This window comes from Lipophrys pholis (genome assembly GCF_963383615.2).
Source record: "Lipophrys pholis genome assembly, chromosome: 11".
Classification (NCBI taxonomy): Eukaryota; Metazoa; Chordata; class Actinopteri; order Blenniiformes; family Blenniidae; genus Lipophrys; species Lipophrys pholis.
Genome location: NC_137631.1, coordinates 4,686,382 through 4,704,277, shown reverse-complemented (window position 1 = coordinate 4,704,277; position 17,896 = coordinate 4,686,382). Strand labels below are relative to the sequence as shown.

Below are 17,896 nucleotides of genomic sequence, written 5' to 3'. Positions count from 1 at the left end.
GGTTTTGCGGCGGGATTAGAGCCTCTTGCAGGCCGGTTTTGGCCCATGGGCCTTATGTTTGACAGCCCAGCTGTAAACTCTATGAAGAGGTTTAGAACACACCCCACTCCTTTGCTGTCTGGATGCGTTTCTTTGGCTCGTCATTCACTAAACTATCCTGATCCAATCTTTTTAGTGCGTACGAATCCAGTCGATCAATAGATTCAATAGTCCTGCTTCTCCAAACTTAAGCAGCGCAAACGCACTGAACTTCTTCCTAATTGAATATGCTGAGTCAGCATTTTAAACACACAATCAATCAAAAGAAATATTCCAACATCTGGTCCCTTTTTTCTCCTGTTTTAAATAAAAAAATCATCATGTTCACCCAGCTACAAACACACTGGGGACGTCTCGAGTCTCAGTGTCTTGCCCAAGGACACATCGACGCACACTCAGGGTCAGATGGGGAATCGAACAAGTCACCTTGTAACGGGATAACATCTTGCTTCATGAATTGAGTATTTACAATGACAGGAGAAGATTTATGAGCTCTTTAAAAATTCCAAGTAAACCTGGATCAAATCTAACAGGAGCTTCATTTGACACCCTGGTGTTTATCCTGGGGGGTGAAGAGAGCTTTAAATCATGACTCCACCACATGTCATGACTCAGTTGTACTACTTGACTCATCTAAGTGATCAGAAGGAAAAGATTTATAACAAACCAATCCCACAAACCACAATTCTGTCCAGTTATACAGGAATCAAAACAATTGATGATCCAGTATCAGTGTTTTAATCCCTGAGTCATGGTAGACGTTATTTCATCTATTGATGTTGGTTTCTGTGGATTAAATGTGTTAGTCCCCCCCCGCCCCCATTCTTCTTCCAATATTTTTATTTTCTCCGTATTCTTTCCTTTTTCCTCCTTTATCCAATTTCCTACTTTGTCTCTTTTCTTTTGTCCCCTGCTTTTTTCAGTTTATTTTTTCTCTATTTTCCTCTTTCCTCATATTTTTTCTTCCTTTCTTTTTTCACCCCCCCCCCCCCCTTTTCTCCTCTTGTCTTTTATTCTACGAGTGCGTTTTGGTGACTGTCGTAATGACTCCGCACACGTTGGTGTGTTCAAACCTTGCATGTTGGTGCTCTCGATCATGCAGGTGTCCAGGTCCGTCCAGTACAGTCGGTGGTCCACGTAGTCGATGGTGAGCCCATTGGCACGTCCCACTTTATCCACCAGGGTGATGATGGTGCTGCCGTCCATGTAGGCTCTGGCGATCCGGGGTCGACCCCCCCACTCCGTCCAGTACATGTAGCTGCAGAGACACGCCACAGCTTCACAAGTCTGTTTCCACTGTGGGACTTAAAAAGTTCAACGGGACAACGCCGCTGTGTTTTTATCGTCTCCCTTCATGTCGGCGCAGGTTTAGGGAGATGATCAAATGACATCAGATGCCTCCAGGCAGTCGGGGCTGACATCATGAAGACTTTTACAACGAGAGTGACAGTTCTGCAAGCTGGCGCTCAGCGCCGAAACACCCACTCGGCCTCACGAGGTGTTGTCAAGGATGATGTGATTGCGGAGGCTCAGTGACAATGTCGGCCTTGTTAACAAACCAGGTCTGATGGCATCATCCCAGCTGGAGGTTACACGGGGGGGAAAAAGAGGCCCGAAGCTGGCTGATGCACCTACATACCAACACAATGACATTTCTGAGTCCTCGCTGGTTCAACCAGGGTGAAGTCATCAGCATAAAAATAACCTGTCCTCCAAAAAAACAGGGCTGGGATCATGAATCACTTCCAGCTTTGCTTCACAAAGTTGTTGTTTGAAGTAGTAATCCATGACTTCATCACGTCTCGCCTGGATTACTCCAAGACACGTTATTTTGGACTCGTTTCAGATTAGTTCGAAAGCTCGCAAGAAGGAGCCCGTAACGCCGGTTCTAGCCTCAGTCCACAGCCAATCACATTTCAGTCCAGGGGCCACATTCTTCCAGGACGGAGGTTGGAGACCTCTGCTAAATGTAAACTTAAGTTTGTCTTTGTTGTGTCACAGAATATACGTGATCAAAATGTTGATATCTTAACAAAACCAACAAATTACTACTAAAAATTACTATAATCTCAACATGAAGCCAATTTTATTGAAACTAAAGAACAATGCAATATCCATACAACTTCTCCTACAGCTGTTGCATTATGGGTGTTTTTACAATCTCACCCTGACAGCATTGCTTTTACCCTAAACCAACAGTTTGTCAGCTTTCATGGTATCTGATATCTCAGCTCACGTCTCAGTGTTGTGTCGTGTCCACTACTTTTAAGAAATTTGCCAAAAAAATCCATTCCTATAATCGACTTTTGGCCAGATTGGCGCCTCCTGCGGGCGGGGGTATGTTTGAGGCCCTGTTGTGTCTCCTAAATCATGGATTGACTCTCCTCTGCACATTAGAGACTGTTTGATTTTATAACTGTTCCTAAAACATTTTTTGAGGTCTTGGCTTTTTTCTCAGCACATCACTTTGCTCTAGATTCTGTTTTATGTTTGCCTTAGTGTGAGATTTATTCCATAAGGACATGGATTTTTCAGTCTTACCCATTGGCTGGATCCAGTGCCAGTGAGTGTGGGTTGTCCAGCGAGCGCGGGTTGTCCAGATCCTTATAGACCAGAACCTGTCTGTACTGGCCATCCAGCCGGGCCACCTCGATGCGGTTCGTGCCCGTGTCGGCCCAGTAGATGTTACGACCCATCCAGTCCACCGCTACGCCCTCGGGGTAGTCCAGTCCGAACTCGATCACGTGTTCCACGGAGCTGCCGTTCATGTACGCTCTGCTGATTGTCTGATAGAAAGAGAGAGGGGAGCGACAGGAGAGCAGAACGGTAAAGTGGACATTCCAATAAAGGAGGGAAGCCTTGTCTTTGTGGGTCCTGTTCATCACACCGTGAAAACGCATCGCTTTTCTGTTTTTATTTCAGAAAGGTTTCACATTTCACACGGCAACCTTTTGAAAATGACAGAAACGGCAGAAAAGCTGAAGAGGATGTAGTTTTCATGTTGGGCCTTTAGTGGGTGCTGTTGGTTGTTTTTGAACTAAAACCACACACACACACATGCACACAAAGAACTCAACTATAAAACTACTAAGTCCCAGGAGAATATGGACTGGGAGTCATGACACTCCGGAGGAAGACATTGTTGTTATTGTCCGTCTACTGAGCAGGTGGAGGAGAACTACTTACTACAACCAGTCGCAGCATTTCAGAAAAGTTGTATTTTCCCCCGCTTTCACGGCGACGCAGACGGAGCGTTTTCAGAAAGTTACACCTTTTTTTCAAAACCCTTTTTCAAAAACTTGAATTGAACCTGAATTCTACTGGCTCTGAGCACCGCCGTGGTGTAAACCAGGGGTCCCCAACCACCGGATGACTTCAAAAGTTTTATTTTGAAAAACACTCCACTTCCGTCAGCGCTTCTTTCCTGAACTGAACACATCACATTTGTTTTTCATATATCATTGAGGTCTCATTAAGGCCGTTTTATTCACTTAAATCCGGTTTGTGGTGCCGCCCACTGTTGTAAACGAATCCCAAAACACAAGGAAAGCTTGAAACCGCTGTTGTGTAAATGGAATATATACGTTGCCCGGAGTCGCTCACCTTGGCCAGTATGTCTGTCCAATAAATTCTCCTCTCACTGACGTCAAAATCGAGAGCAGAGGCCTCTCTGACGCCCGTCAAAGGGATGGCCACATCGTTGCTGTTGGTACCCAGAGAAATGCTCCTGATGTTGTCCCTGGAGAGATAAGAAAACATTTCAGTGTCATTAAGCAAGTACTTTGTTTCGTCCAATTTACAAAAGTTATTACAACCTTCACAAGAATACAATTCTTTTCATATTCAAGAATCCAAGAGGCAAATGCACCTCTGTTTAGAAAGTTTAAACTTTTACCAATTTCAGCTATTAATAATCTACAAATACATTTATGTATGAATTCATTAATGATGAACAAAACGTTCCAGACACAGTTTACAACTTTTTCCTCTTCAGACATTCTCTCCCACCGAACGAGGAACCCAAATAACTTTCAGTAACTACTTTGTTGTACCTCCAAACATCAACTGTGTGCAAACTCTGGAACTTTATGGGCGAATCTTTTTTAAATAGAACGTTCCACATTGGTTGTTTTTAAGGTTAAATTATTTGATCATCTCCCGTTCAAATAATATCCCACTGATTCCGATACGTTATGTGTTTTTATTAACTCCTTTGTTAGTTTTCCCTGCTTGTTGTTCCTTCATCATTTTATATTTCATTTCATAACAATAATGTTTCTTGATGGGGAGGATTTCATAAAAGCTCCTCGAGCTTCTTTCCACTCCTGCAGAGTTTGTTTTTATCTTCTTGAAATACTGTATTATATTCCTATTTTGTGCAGATTAAGAAAACAAAGTGTGTAATGATGAAAAAATATTATAACCTGATAATTTATTCACAATGGAAACTCGACATCACATTAGGGCTGTATGATATATCGTCAGGATTCACTTTGTATATATTGTAAACTGACCGGACTGCAATAAGTGATGTTATTTCAACATAACTTTATACTTGGTAATAACACACCAGATGTCAGAAGCACAAATATAAAGAAAAATTGTCTTAAAAACAGCAAAGTCATCAAACTACTCTGCTTCTAAAATGCTGCTAATGAGAGCTGCAGACGTGATTGGGAAAGAAAAAAAGAAAAACAAGCTGAATTAAAATTAGATCCAAGAAGAGGAAAGGCAGTGCGAGTTTATGTAAATATCACTCGTTTGATTGGTTTGGCATTGTTGGTTGTTGTTCTTTGCCCGTTTCTGTTTTTAATATCTTCGTATCTCATCAGGCTGAAAAATCTATCAAGAGCAGACGACTGCAAAACACAAGTCAACTGGGCTGGTTTGACTCCAGAGACAAGAAAGAATAAAAGTACACGTCGTTTTCTGTCCCGACTTTAATAACTACCGATCTGCATTACGCATTTTGGCCAAAATCTTTCACTTCCATACTAATAACACCACTAACCTTTAGCTACTTGCCGATACCGAGTACCAATACGAGTAATTATTAAACACCATACAGCCTAATTCATACGAACACAATATGCGAAGCCAGCTCCAACAGCCTTAGGATAGAACATACGACTGCGTCTAAAGTAGGAATAGAGAAGTGCCAAGCGTCTATCTCCAGACGGTCCTGTGCTTACAGTACATTGTAGACTGGAGACCAGGGTTCCCCTATTCCGGGCCTAGAGGGCCGGTGTCCTGCATGTTTTAGGTTTCTCCCTTTTTCAACACACCTGAATGCAATAAGGCCTCGTTACTTGGCTTTTTTTTACAAGCTTGACGATGACGTCAGATTGAGGTGTGCTGAAGCTGGGAGAGCGACAACGTGCAGGAATTGGGGGAAACTGCTGTAGAATGAGGGACTAAGCTCGCTGTCACACACACTTTAATCATGTTTAGCATGTAGCATTGATGCTGTGAACTCTTTAGCATGTAGCATGTAGCACGGCTCGGAGTTACGTGCTGAGCAGTTAGGCAAATGAGCGACATCGGGTTAACTCATCCAAATGATTAAATTGCTGCTATTGAACCGACTGTCTTTCTCCTCCTCTCAACATAATTCAATCTTACTTTTGTCATCCTCTGTAGTAATATAGAGTCTCCAAACCGCTGACATCACTCGTCCTCTCTTGTCTACCTGCTGCTGACGTGGCTGACAGACGACGTCACGTAGTACTTGCTGTATCAGAGATCTTTTTCCGAGTACGAGTACTGCGGTATCGGTGCGTCCCTCGACAGCACTTTACACGACTTCTACAAACACTAAATGAATTATCTGCACGTTACAGATGGAACTCACTGAGGACATGCAGTTCGATTTGTTTTCTTTTGAGGAAGCCTGGAGGAGTTCCCAGAGGTTTTTCTGAAGTCGTACCTGTTGGTGAAGAGCAGGAAAGCTTCGGGCACCACGCAGGTCTGCAGGTCTGAGAGCAGCTCCATCCCCATGGGACATGCACAGCTCACCGCCTGCTGACGCCAGAAGCACAGATGGCTGCAGCCGCCGTTGTCGACTGCACAGCCGTTTGTACCTGGACACAAAGTAAGAAGAGAAACGTTTGACATTTTTTACCGGACGGCGAGGAGATTTCACATGAGCCATTTGAAGAGCCTCCATTTTCAGAGCAAAAACCTCCAGTTCCTCCACGAGCCAACAAATATCATCTCTTGCCATCAGCTGTCGACAGTGATATTTCTCTGTGTGACGATACATGAAGTTCTGAAAAAACCGCCTGCTTGGTGTGAGGGAAAGTGTCTCGGTGTGTGTTGAAGAATTCTGGAGAGGAGCTGGAAGCAATCGACTGGACTCGAGGGTGATGAGAGTTTATTACACATGAAGTTGAGATATATATATCTTCAGGAATTCAGTACTACACAGAGGACTCGCTATCCCGGCTCTGAGGAGCCAACCTCCGGTGGAAAAGTATTCATGAAGAGACCTGAAGCATGTGAAACAGGCAGATCAGGATGTGAAGAGGCTGTGTGTGAATGCTTTGTCTCAGGACATGACGACTTGTCTTTAGAGTTACAGTTGAAGGTCTTCAGACTCTGTCATTCCCGTCAGTTTCAGTTAAGGGAACTGTCTTTCATGTGATAAACTAGGTGAAAGAGCTGAAACTATTAACTATTAAAGCTGCCTGATTTACCCCGAAATTCCACCGCCAGCATTTCAGCTGAGCACTGAAGCCCCCCCGCACTGCATTTTACTTTGACACTCTTGCTAACCACTTTAACTAAATAAATTTAAATATAAAGATAGAGTTACCGTAGTCAGATTTTCATGCTGCGATGAAAAAAATGTACTACTCATACTTTATTAATCCCCTTTGAGAATTAGATTTTTTTCCGCGTTGATCCATCCTATTTGTGGGATGCATTGGGCGGCCACATCACTCCAGGGAGCTGAAGGGGGTCAGGGGTCGTGCTCAGAGACCCACAGTGGTGACCTGTCCGCTGTGGGATTCAAACTTGCGAGCTTCCGATCCCAAGTCTGCCTGCCGAGCCTCTAGGCCACCCCTGCCCCTCCAGATTTACCCCTCAATTCTTCAGAATATAGCCAGACAACGTCGTCCAAATAACTAAATATATATTGTGGTGAGTGTCGTCACTGCTTTAACGACGTTCGCACCGGATTTTTGCTGGAAAAGAGGAAATGTGCTGCTCACCATATGTCTCAGTCACTTTAGTGGCCTTCAGTCCCATTAAATCCGGCAGCTGATCGATGATGATCTCTCGTACCGCGGTGCTTTTGTGGACTCGTTCGATGCTGCGTCTCTGCCAGTCGGTCCAGTAGATGTAATCTCCCAGCAGAGTGAAGCCAAAGATATGAGGCAGCTTGTCCTCCAGCAGAGTCTGTCTGTTAGTTCCATCCACATTGATCACCTGAGGGCAGCAGGAAGCAACGTGAGGGGAAAAAAAGAGGAAAACTTCAGCGATTTTCTCAGAATAATTGAAAATTAATTTAAGGATAAAGTATTTAAGATGTGTCAGCACAATCTAAGTTACTGATCAGTAAGTTGAAAGACAAAATGAACAAAAACATGTTCCAAGCACACTGTGGTCATAAACACCAAGATCCTGTTTCCACGACCACGTTTCAACTGAAATTTTGCGTTTTCTTTTCAGAAAAGTTCTGCGTCGACGCTGCATTTTGAAAACAATGTGCCTTTAAATGGAAACGTCAAAAAAGCAGGAAAACTACATAGTAGTTTTCATGTAGGGTCACTAGTGGGAGCTGTTGGTCCCACGGACATTCGTATGGACAGACGAGCAAGTTGGATTGTTATTACGGTGATTCTCAACTAAAGAACTACAGAGTCTCTGGAGAATATGGGCTGGAAGTCATAACACCCTGGACGTTGTTGTTATTACCCATCTACTCATGTGTGTAGAAGAACTACCGTATTTTCCGGACTATTGAGCGTACCTGGACATAAGCTGCAACCGCAAAATTTATGAATTAAACAAAAAGTACATATATCGACCGCACTTGAGTATACCTGACTATCCACGTTGTAACAGGGCAGGAATTTCACTGCGGGAATACAGGGATTGCTCATATTTTCACCAACTCCAGAGAAGCCAGCAGAGAGAGAGAAAGAGAGAGAGAGAGAGAGAGAGAGAGAGAGAGAGAGAGAGAGAGAGAGAGAGAGAGAGAGAGAGAAATACACAATCACAGGGTTTTATCTCTGTTGATAAAGTATTTTAGCGGTTATTTGCTGGCTGTGATTCTGAGGAGGAAGATTTCTCAGTCACGGAGTCCAGAAGGGCGGCTTTACGTGATGCACCTGAACGCATCACTGACAGCGTCAGTCACCGTCAGCTGCTGGAGTTCTGGACCAAAGAAAGCAGCACAAGACGGGGTCACTGAGGTCAATCACTGAGCTGTGACTCCCTCCCGTCATAACAGTCCTGGACCAAACTGACAGGATCAATACATTTTAGTCCAGGACCAGTCCTGAAATATCTACATATTTTAAAAACATGATTTAAAAATGACCAGGATTGTTCCAGACCTGGTCCAGGACAAATAAATTCCTATCCTCTGACATCACAAACAGAGCGGACTGGGGCAGACCTCTCGTCTGATCCACTGTGTGCGGCTCATTTTAATGTGTCTTATTTTCAGCACCGACCCTGATTCTAACCTCACGGAACCCGAAGCCCCCGAAGCTACATCTTGATTGTTAAAGATTCATGCATTCAGACACGACAAGATAAGTCAGAAAGAGAGAGAATTTACTAAATATCACTCAATAAAATCAAATTCACTGAAGCTTCATAAAGCTGGTAGATCTCAGATTGGAAAAGCTCCTAAAAGGCCAGAGCCTGACGGTTGTTTGGATTTCTACAGAAGTCCTGTATGGCCTTTGCTTTGGTCTCTTTCACAGAAAGAAACATGAGAAAGTGTGGAGCTGTTACTGTGATGGGCAGCTGTGGATCCAGCTATCTGTGTTGTGAATACTCATTTAAATATTCATTCAGGAGGTGGGGGTGAGGAGGTGAGCAAACAGAAAAAAATAAACCATTCACTTTGATGGGCCTCTGATCCGAGGGAGGTTCCTGACCCCTCCACAAAAAACCTATTCATTTATCACCGGGACACAATTAGACATGGCCATCCCAGTGAAAAGATGGCAAAGAAAATCACTTTCTCTTCTCTCTCCTCCTCTCTTACTCTCTCTTCTCTTCTCATGCTTTTTCAGCAAGAATTATGCACTGGGAGTGTGATTTTTTTTTTTTGTTGTCCCCAACTTGTCTCATTTTAGGTGTGAGAATGTCTCATTTCTTGATGGACAAGGGGGGGGGGGGGGGGGGGGGGGGGGACAAAAAGACAGAAAGAAAAGCGAGCAGAAAAGTAACAAAGGTCTGATTGGACACGCAGGAAGAAGTCAGACTGTCCCGGGACAGTTCACATACGCTCACACACAAACCTCCCCTGATAAACACAGCGGCGCATACAGGATGAATGGAGGAGGCGTCACTCCGAGCTGCTGAGGGATACAAATAATAAAACACTCAATCGAGAGAGAAAGTGGCTTTTCAACCGACCTGAGCCCAAATCTTCACACTGCTTTCAGTTTATTCATCAGGAAACCACTGACAGGATTTTATGCAGTTATAGTATAGGGGCAACTCCCTCTTCCAGAAATCTTGTAGATTCCGTTTCTAAATTGATCTTTATTGCAGACACCGGTCCATATAAAACAAGAACATACAAGTACATAGAGAAAGTAGAAAAAAATAATAATAATGAAAGATAAAAAAAAATAAACTAATATATAGTTTCTTTAAATGAATGCAACTATTACACAAACATTATACAAAACTGTGTATGTTTACAGTTTATGTAATTCAGTGTTCTCCATCGACCATTCTAAAGCAGCGGCGTCAAACATAAACGCCGTCCACAGGAGGCACAAATCCAGCCAAACCACCAAGCAACTGGTAAAGATTTCAAAGAAAACTGATTTTTTTTTTTTTTAAACAAATTCTTAAGAGTAGCAACACAACACGACCCTGAGACCTGAGCTGAGACATCGGTGATGCTGCCATGAAACACAGCAAACTAGCATTAGCCTCAAAACCACGCTGTCAGGGTGGCTTTGTAAAAATACCCATAATGCAACAGAGTCAGGAGAGGTTTTTCTGAAGGTTTCATTAAAATTCACTTTATGTTGAGGTTGTAGGGATTTTCTGTAGTACCTGTTTGGTTTAGAGAAAATATCGACATTTTCATCACAAATACTCAGAACAAACAGAAAAAACATTTTGAAGTGTGAATTTAAAGGTTACTGTGGCACTATTTTACTCAAGATAAAATTGGACTGTATATGACCCCATGAACTAAAATGTGTTTGACAACCCTGATCTAAAGCCACTGACACTTCATGTGCAATGCTGACATCACTCAATTCCATACAAAGGCCCTGACCTGTTCCTTGTGTCCGTGCCTCCTCTAATCCAAGTCGCTGTTATCGGTGAAGTGGTTCCAGCAAACTTTAACAAAATCCTCCAGACAAGGGGTGAATGTGATTCATCATGTAAACGTGTGTTGGGCAGCAGTGAAATACACGAGACACTTTAAACCCAGTTTACATGTTTCAGTTGAAAATGCGTCGTTTCTGTGTTTGCGTGGCAACGTTTGAAAACGATAAGACGTTTATGATGTGATGATGTGTTTGGCCTTTCTGTGTGGAGTTCACATGTTCTCTACAAGTGTGTGTGTGTGTGTGTGTGTGTGTGTGGGTGTGTGTGTGTGTGTGTGTGTGTGTGTGTGTGTGTGTGTGTGTGTGTGTGTGTGTGTGTGTGTTTCTCCAGCTTCCTTCCACAGTCCCTAAACATGCTTGTGAGGTTAACTGGTGGCACTCCGGTGTGGACGTCTGTCCCTTGGTGTTTGAACTGTGATGGGGTGGCAGCCTCTCCAGGAGCCGGCCTTTCCTCGGCCTCGTTTACACGCCAGTGATATCGAGTGAAAACACAAAAGTGTTCTTGCGCTTTGTTTGTCCTGTTACACGACAACGGTGCTCCGAGCCACTGAGAACACAAATTCTTAAAAATGGCTCCCAGGGTGAAACTCTTTGAAAACGTTCAGACTCCATCTCAGTATAGATGGCGGAAAACGCAGGTTTTTGAAAACGCGAGTAAATAGTCATATTCTCCTGGGACTTGAGAGTCACTGTATTAACAATCCAACTTCATCGTCTGTCCATACGAATGTCTGTGTCCTTCCATTGTTAATGTCTGTAGCGTATTGTTCTCTGCGTGCATGTGTGTGTGGTTTCATTACAAAAAAAGCACCAACTCATGACCCGGCATACTAACGACGTTGTTTTAAAATGTTGTTGTGTAAACTACAAACTTTTCAGAAGCAAAAGTGCAAAAAAAAACCAGGCGTTTTCACTTGAAACGTTGTCGTGTAAACGAGGCCATAGTTAGAACTATAGAGTAAATTTATATATACAGCATATTAGGAGTGGGATTGACCCCTCATGAATAGAAAATACCTGCTGTACTGAAAGTAACAAAGTACAAACTCATCATCAAACCAGTTCAGTGACGTAGCTTCGTAATGACAAGTGCAACTTGTACACGTTGCTGGATTACACTTATTGCCCTTATTGACCTGTTCAGCGTCTCTTCACCATCATGCTGGCTGCTGTCCGATTGCTCTCACACACACTCACAGATACTTTGTGGTCAGAACACACACACACTCTCCACCCACATCCATAAACACACAGCGCTATCCATTTCCAACAGAAGAAAACCGAGAACCAAAGACACCCTAGAAATGTTTACTTATGCGAGCGAGTGTTTGATAATCGGAGCAGCCTTTCAGGAATGTGCAACCTGAAACCAACCCGAGTGTGGAGATTGATGTACTGAAGCCATACACAAGACTGATAACTGAGCTCGGCTGCTTTGGGCTGCAAATGTGTCTTTCTCTCTGCGAGTCACCGTTACAACAAACGGCTACAGTCTTAAAGCATAATCCCATCAGACCATTTCTATGATGTTTAGCAACTGAGACCTGACGCCAATCAAACAGGAACTCGGACGTCAAGCTGGACTCAACGGCAATATGTGCGTGTAATAATAACAGTAAAAGTTAAAAAGTATCAATAAAGTACCAGTATTAGTTAGAAAGTGTCAATAACATAAAGTAATAACTATGTAACACCACGCAGGCTACTTCAACTCTACCCAGTATTCCTAAACTGTTTATATATGTGTAAACATATATGAAAATGAATATGCGTTCAAAGACCACTCTATATTCACACAATGGGGTTTTGGGTGTCCCGTTTACACGGCGATGTTGCACAGAGCCTCTGAAAACATTTTGAAAATGGCTCGGAAGGTGGCACTTTTCGAAAATGCTCCGTTTCCATGGAAACGGGGGGGGGGGGGGGGGGGGGGTGGGGGGGACACAACTTTTCAAAAACTCTTGGGCTCCAACAGCGCCAACTCGTGGCCAAAAATGAAAACTACATCATTTTCAGCATTTTATAAACGTTGCTTTTCTAAAACAATACTTGAAACACCATTGTGTAAATGGGCCCGACGTAGTTTTGGGGATTTTCGCTCTTTTTATAGACAAAAGAAGAAAAAAAACATTAAGGTGAAGTTCTATCAAACAGTAACAGAAATCAGTAAGTACTTTTTATGTTTGTCTCTGGATGCAAACAAAAAGTAGTAAAAAAAAAAAAAAAAAAAAGGTTTTGGCCTGTGAGTTGAGCTGAGTCAGCAGAAAACAAAATAATCCCGCTGACAGAAATGTTTTGAAACGTTATTTCATTTTCAGTCGACTCTCACGAACATGTACATTACTCACTGCTGCCTCTAAGGGTCTGAAAGGCAGTTAACTCTTCTACACTGTGAACTTTAAAGACAATCCCCTCAGGAACCCTCTGCAGAGACACCTGGGAAATCCAGAATGATTGAAACTTAGATTTTATTTTGTAGTGATGTCATTTTGTAACACCATCGTCCATCTTGCAATGTTATTTTCATTTTGCTTGTCATGAAGTTCCTCAAATGGAAAACTGTAGCACACAGGAAAATCCACTCGGAGCTAATAAAAACAGTTATTCTAACGTTTCATCTTGTCCAGGCCCACTCAAAGACAACTGAAGGAGCTTGAATTAAAAAAAAAAGGAACTTGAGCATCTTTTGACCAGAGAAAAACAGTCTGTGATGGATGAAACAGGGAAGACAGAGAGCTGGCCGGGTGCTGTGGAAACTTTGACTAACAGGTGATTCGATTATTCCTCCAACCTGACGGAAACACAGGCAACATTCAGCAAAAACTGCAGAGTCGACATAATGCAAATCCCCAACCTGACTGTTCTAACGAGATTCTGCCACGAGGCCATTAAAGTCTCAGACAAAATAATCTAATAAACGTTCTGAAGTTCGTTTGGGGCTGACAAACAACAAAAACACACTTTAGTGGATGGACGCGCTACACAATGGAAGAAGGTTTGAACCAAAATAAAGGACATTTTAATGTACATGCAATCATGGTCTGCATGGGAGTTTGGGATTTGTTTGGATGGTTAACGTCGACGTCAGAAAGAAATCGCCAACTGTGTGAAACAAACGGGCCCGCAGGGAGAGGCCAGACAAGGATCACTGTTATTGGGAAGAACGGCTCTGGATCCACAAAGACATTAAAACGTCGATGTGTTTGCATTTATCCCAAATCGTGCGTTATTGTTGGGATGTTAAACATAAGGCCCGTGGTCCGATAGTAGCACACCCGAGTCTCTCCAATCCGGCCAAACCAGCAAACCACCGATATCGTGATGCTGCCATGTAGGGTTGTTCGGTATACCGGTACTGTATTGGTATCGCGGTACTGACCCCTTTAAAACGATACTATATTAGGCACGGCCGATAACGGTATTTTTTTTTTTTTTACGTTGCCGCGGAGCGTCGCTGTTGTAATTTGCACTGAGGAGAGTCGTCAGTCTCTCTGTGGGGGAAGCGTCGGCGGGCTGCTCCGCTTTCTGACTTGTTTTGGATGTTTTGGACAATCGAAAGTGCGGAAAACAGCTCTCCGCTTTCTTTTCTTTTCTTTTTAAAAAATTTTTTGCGCTCCGGTTTCTCTGAGACGGGGTGCGCGAGCGCTCCCGCGCTCCGACCCGAGATCCGCAACTGAATAAGCGCTTCATACTCGAACCTACACAACTTCAGAATAAAAGTCAAAACAATGTATTTTCAAAACAATCTTCTCCCAACCGAGCGCGTACTTTGAAAAGAATAACGGATGCGCATGCGTAAATGACATGGCGTTTGCGTCCATGTGAGAGTGCGCGTCCGTAACTGACTCATACGACCCGTGGGAAGTCCGTAAAAAGAAATAGAGTGCATCACTAACAGACAGAGAGAGAGACAATGGCTGCTGCTCCATCCACAAGGCCGCAACTTGTAGAAAAAACAGGTGCTACAAGTGCAATATGGAAGTACTTTGGCTTCAAAACAAATGAGCACGGTGTTGAAGCTCCACTGTGCAAACGGTGTTTGAGAACATGTCTGGTCAAGGGTCTGGTCAACACTACTAACCTGCTAAACACCTGAAGGACAAAACACCCAGACCTGCAGAAGGAGTTCAAAGAACCACAGGTAATAACTTATATACCCATGAAAATAAAGCTCTGGAAAAAAATGTAAGCTATTATAAATATTAGTATTATAAATATAATATAATAAATAATATAAAAGAATATAATATGAAAATATTTTATTTTAGCCATTTAATGTTATAAAGATTACTGTATAGTAACATACCATTTAAAGACATTGGTCCTACTTAAGACAGGCTGGATCTAATGACATGTTTTGTGTTCTCTTTTTATTGGGAAAAGTATCAAAAAGTATTGAAAGTATAGAACTACATGGTGGTATCGGTATCGATACCAAAATGTTGGTATCGTGACAACACTACTGCCATGCAACCTCGCTCCCTTGTTGCTGTTATATTAGTCTGAAAGCCACGCTGTCAGGGTGAGTTTGTAGAAAACAATCATAATGCAACAGTTATAAGTAGAAGCTTTTTGGACATTTCACAGTATTGTGTACAAAAAGGTTTCAATAAAATTGGCTTGAACGTTGAGATTGTCAGAATTTTCTGTAGTTATTGTTGTTTTTGAAAAATATCGACATTTTCGTCAGAGTATTAGAAGTTAAAATGTTACTATGGCACTATTTTATCAGTCTGGCCCACTCAAGATGAAATTGAGCCGTATGTGACCCCTGAGTTATCGCAATACAAGATTATCTTATATTGCGATTGATTTGAAGAAGAAAACGATCATCTTGTAAAAAGACTCGTCGCCTAAACGCGCACTGACACTGTTCACCTAAAAATACCTGCAAATGTGAAACACACACTTTGCACAGTGTGGAGGACCTGGGAGTTTAAAATACCTTAATATAACGTGTACAACACACAGATGTCGGAGAAATGAAGTATCCAGAGAAAAGCTTTATCCTGCTCAGTTCGCGGAGCAAAACCAGTGAGAAGACAGCTTAGTTTGTGTTGTGCCTGTCACTGAGCTGGCGCTTCTATGCATGTGTTTGCCTGTCTTTGGAAGCCTGTTCCATTATCACTATTGCCAGTGTTGTTTGAAAAAAGCTCTGTGATTCACAAAAACCATCTCAAATCGTCTTTCACGGCCCTCACAGGGGATAAAGCACCGGGGCAGCACAGAGCCTCTCAGAGGCCCGGCTCCTCACAAAAGTACATTTCAATCTGGGATTGAACCGATGTGCTCCAAAACACCCCAATCAAAGAGGAAAACAAGTCACGTTTGTTAAATATGTAGATACAGTGGGTTGTTTTTCAATGCTATTCTGAAGTTATTCGGGTTAGTGTTCGGCATTTTCTGGCTTTATAATGGTTTAGCTCAATGCTCGTTCAACCCTAATCTCCTCTTCCTCTTCTGTGTTTGTTAGTGGAGCTCGGCGGCTTGCCTCAGGAGTGGTTCCTTCAGGAAGATGCATTTTTCTGTAGAAAATGAGTGACGGACGCATGTAATACGTAAGTATCTATCCTCCACGTTCAGGATTCATAGAATATATTCAACCCAATGAGAAGTCCTTAACTTGCAAAGTAATTGACGAAATGTTAAAAGATTTACCAAAGTTTGCTGACTAATGTATAAAGAAATGTAATACTTCATAGTTTGGAGCTTTAGGCCTCATTTACACAACGATTTCAAATGAAAACGGAAAACATTTGTTTTTGAGGTTCGTTCACACGACAACGGTGCTCGGAGTCACTGAAAACACAACTTTTTGAAAACGGCTACTGACACGGAGCTTTTCAAAAATGCGCTGATTCCGTCAACGTGTAAACAGGGGAAACACAACTTTTTGAAAACGCTGCAACTCATTGGAAGCGGTGGGGGGGCGGGGGTTTGACAATGCTGCGAGTTAGTGCTGAGCCACTTAAAACACAACGTTTTTTAACAACACTCCGACTCCATCTACGTGTAAACGGGGTAAACAACCTGAAATGCTGCTACTGCACATGTTCAGTAGACAGACAATAAGAACAATGTTTCCTCCAGAGTGTCGTGACTCCCAGTCCAGACTCTCCGGGGACTTGGGAGTTTTATATTTGACCGTCACCATAATAACGATCCAAATAGGTCGCCTGACCCCTGGAATGTCCTTGTTCTCCCATTGTTAATGTTTATAGCGTATTGTTCTCTGTTCACATGTGAGTGCGGCTTCATTACAAAAACAAATCAACAGCACCCACTAGTGGTCCTACAAGAAAATCGGTGTTCCTGCCGTTTCCTTATAAACAGATGTTGCTGTGTAAACGTGAATTTTTTCTGAATAAAAAATGCAAAAACGATGCGTTTTCACTTGAAACGTCGTGTAAACGGGGCATCAAAAAAACAAAACATGACACCGGATAAAGGCCAGTTTTATATTTCATTTCTCTCTGTCTTTCTCTGCTTTCGACTGTGACCTTTTTCTTTTCACTGCAGAATCTTTGTCCGACTTTCTTCTAGTTTGATACGAGTTTTTTTCCATCTACAACATTACGCTGTAGGATTTGTTTGGTGCATGTCGTACAAGCAAGTTCCTGACTCTTGTGCGATTCATTTAGCAGAACTTATTTGCCCTCATGATTTTTCCATAAACAGGAACTGCGACCACAGTGAAGCCTCTTCACAGCAAAACACAGCAAACCAAATCCCACTGGGACCAAATAAAATGTCAGTAATTGCGCACCGCTGTACTATTGCTGATTGAAAAAGATGGACAAAACAAGACCACAGTTCTAATTACACCTTATTAGTGGAGCTATTCTGGGGCCATTGAGGTGTAAATCTGACAATTGTGATTTGTTTTAAGCTTTCATACAAGTAGAAATGAAACAAAATCTATTCATCTAAAGACTACATACGCACACATACACACACAAACACACACACACACACACATACATACATACATACATACACACAAAGAAAATGTGTTTTCACCCATTTTTGAGGCCATTCCAGTGACTTTCATTCATTTTGAGTTTTTTTGTTGTTGTTGTAACTAGGAACCTCAGCTTGACCTTAAAACATACTTTTAGCGCCCGTAATGTGAATGTGTAAACAGATTCACACCAGAAAACAGTAACACACAAACGCACACACACACACACACACACACACACACACAATGAAAATGTCTTCACCCCCAGCAGCAATTTCTTTTCAACGGTATAAAAACAAGGCTGAAACGTGGAAAAAAAAGAAATCCCTTTGAGGTGGGTCCTTTCACCCTGACAGAG

General features: G+C 42.5%; 1 protein-coding gene across 1 annotated transcript in view; it reads right to left on the bottom strand.

The window, feature by feature from the left end:
- lrp5 (low density lipoprotein receptor-related protein 5) overlaps positions 1-17,896 on the bottom strand; it is a 71,986-nt gene that overhangs the window by 13,728 nt on the left and 40,362 nt on the right. Inside the window, exons 12-16 of the mRNA XM_080474870.1 lie at positions 7,254-7,470; positions 5,966-6,119; positions 3,643-3,778; positions 2,581-2,825; positions 1,113-1,297 (exon numbers count right to left, since the gene is read on the bottom strand). Coding sequence (XP_080330996.1) covers positions 1,113-1,297; positions 2,581-2,825; positions 3,643-3,778; positions 5,966-6,119; positions 7,254-7,470 — 937 coding nt within the window. The remainder of the gene's footprint in view (positions 1-1,112; positions 1,298-2,580; positions 2,826-3,642; positions 3,779-5,965; positions 6,120-7,253; positions 7,471-17,896) is intronic.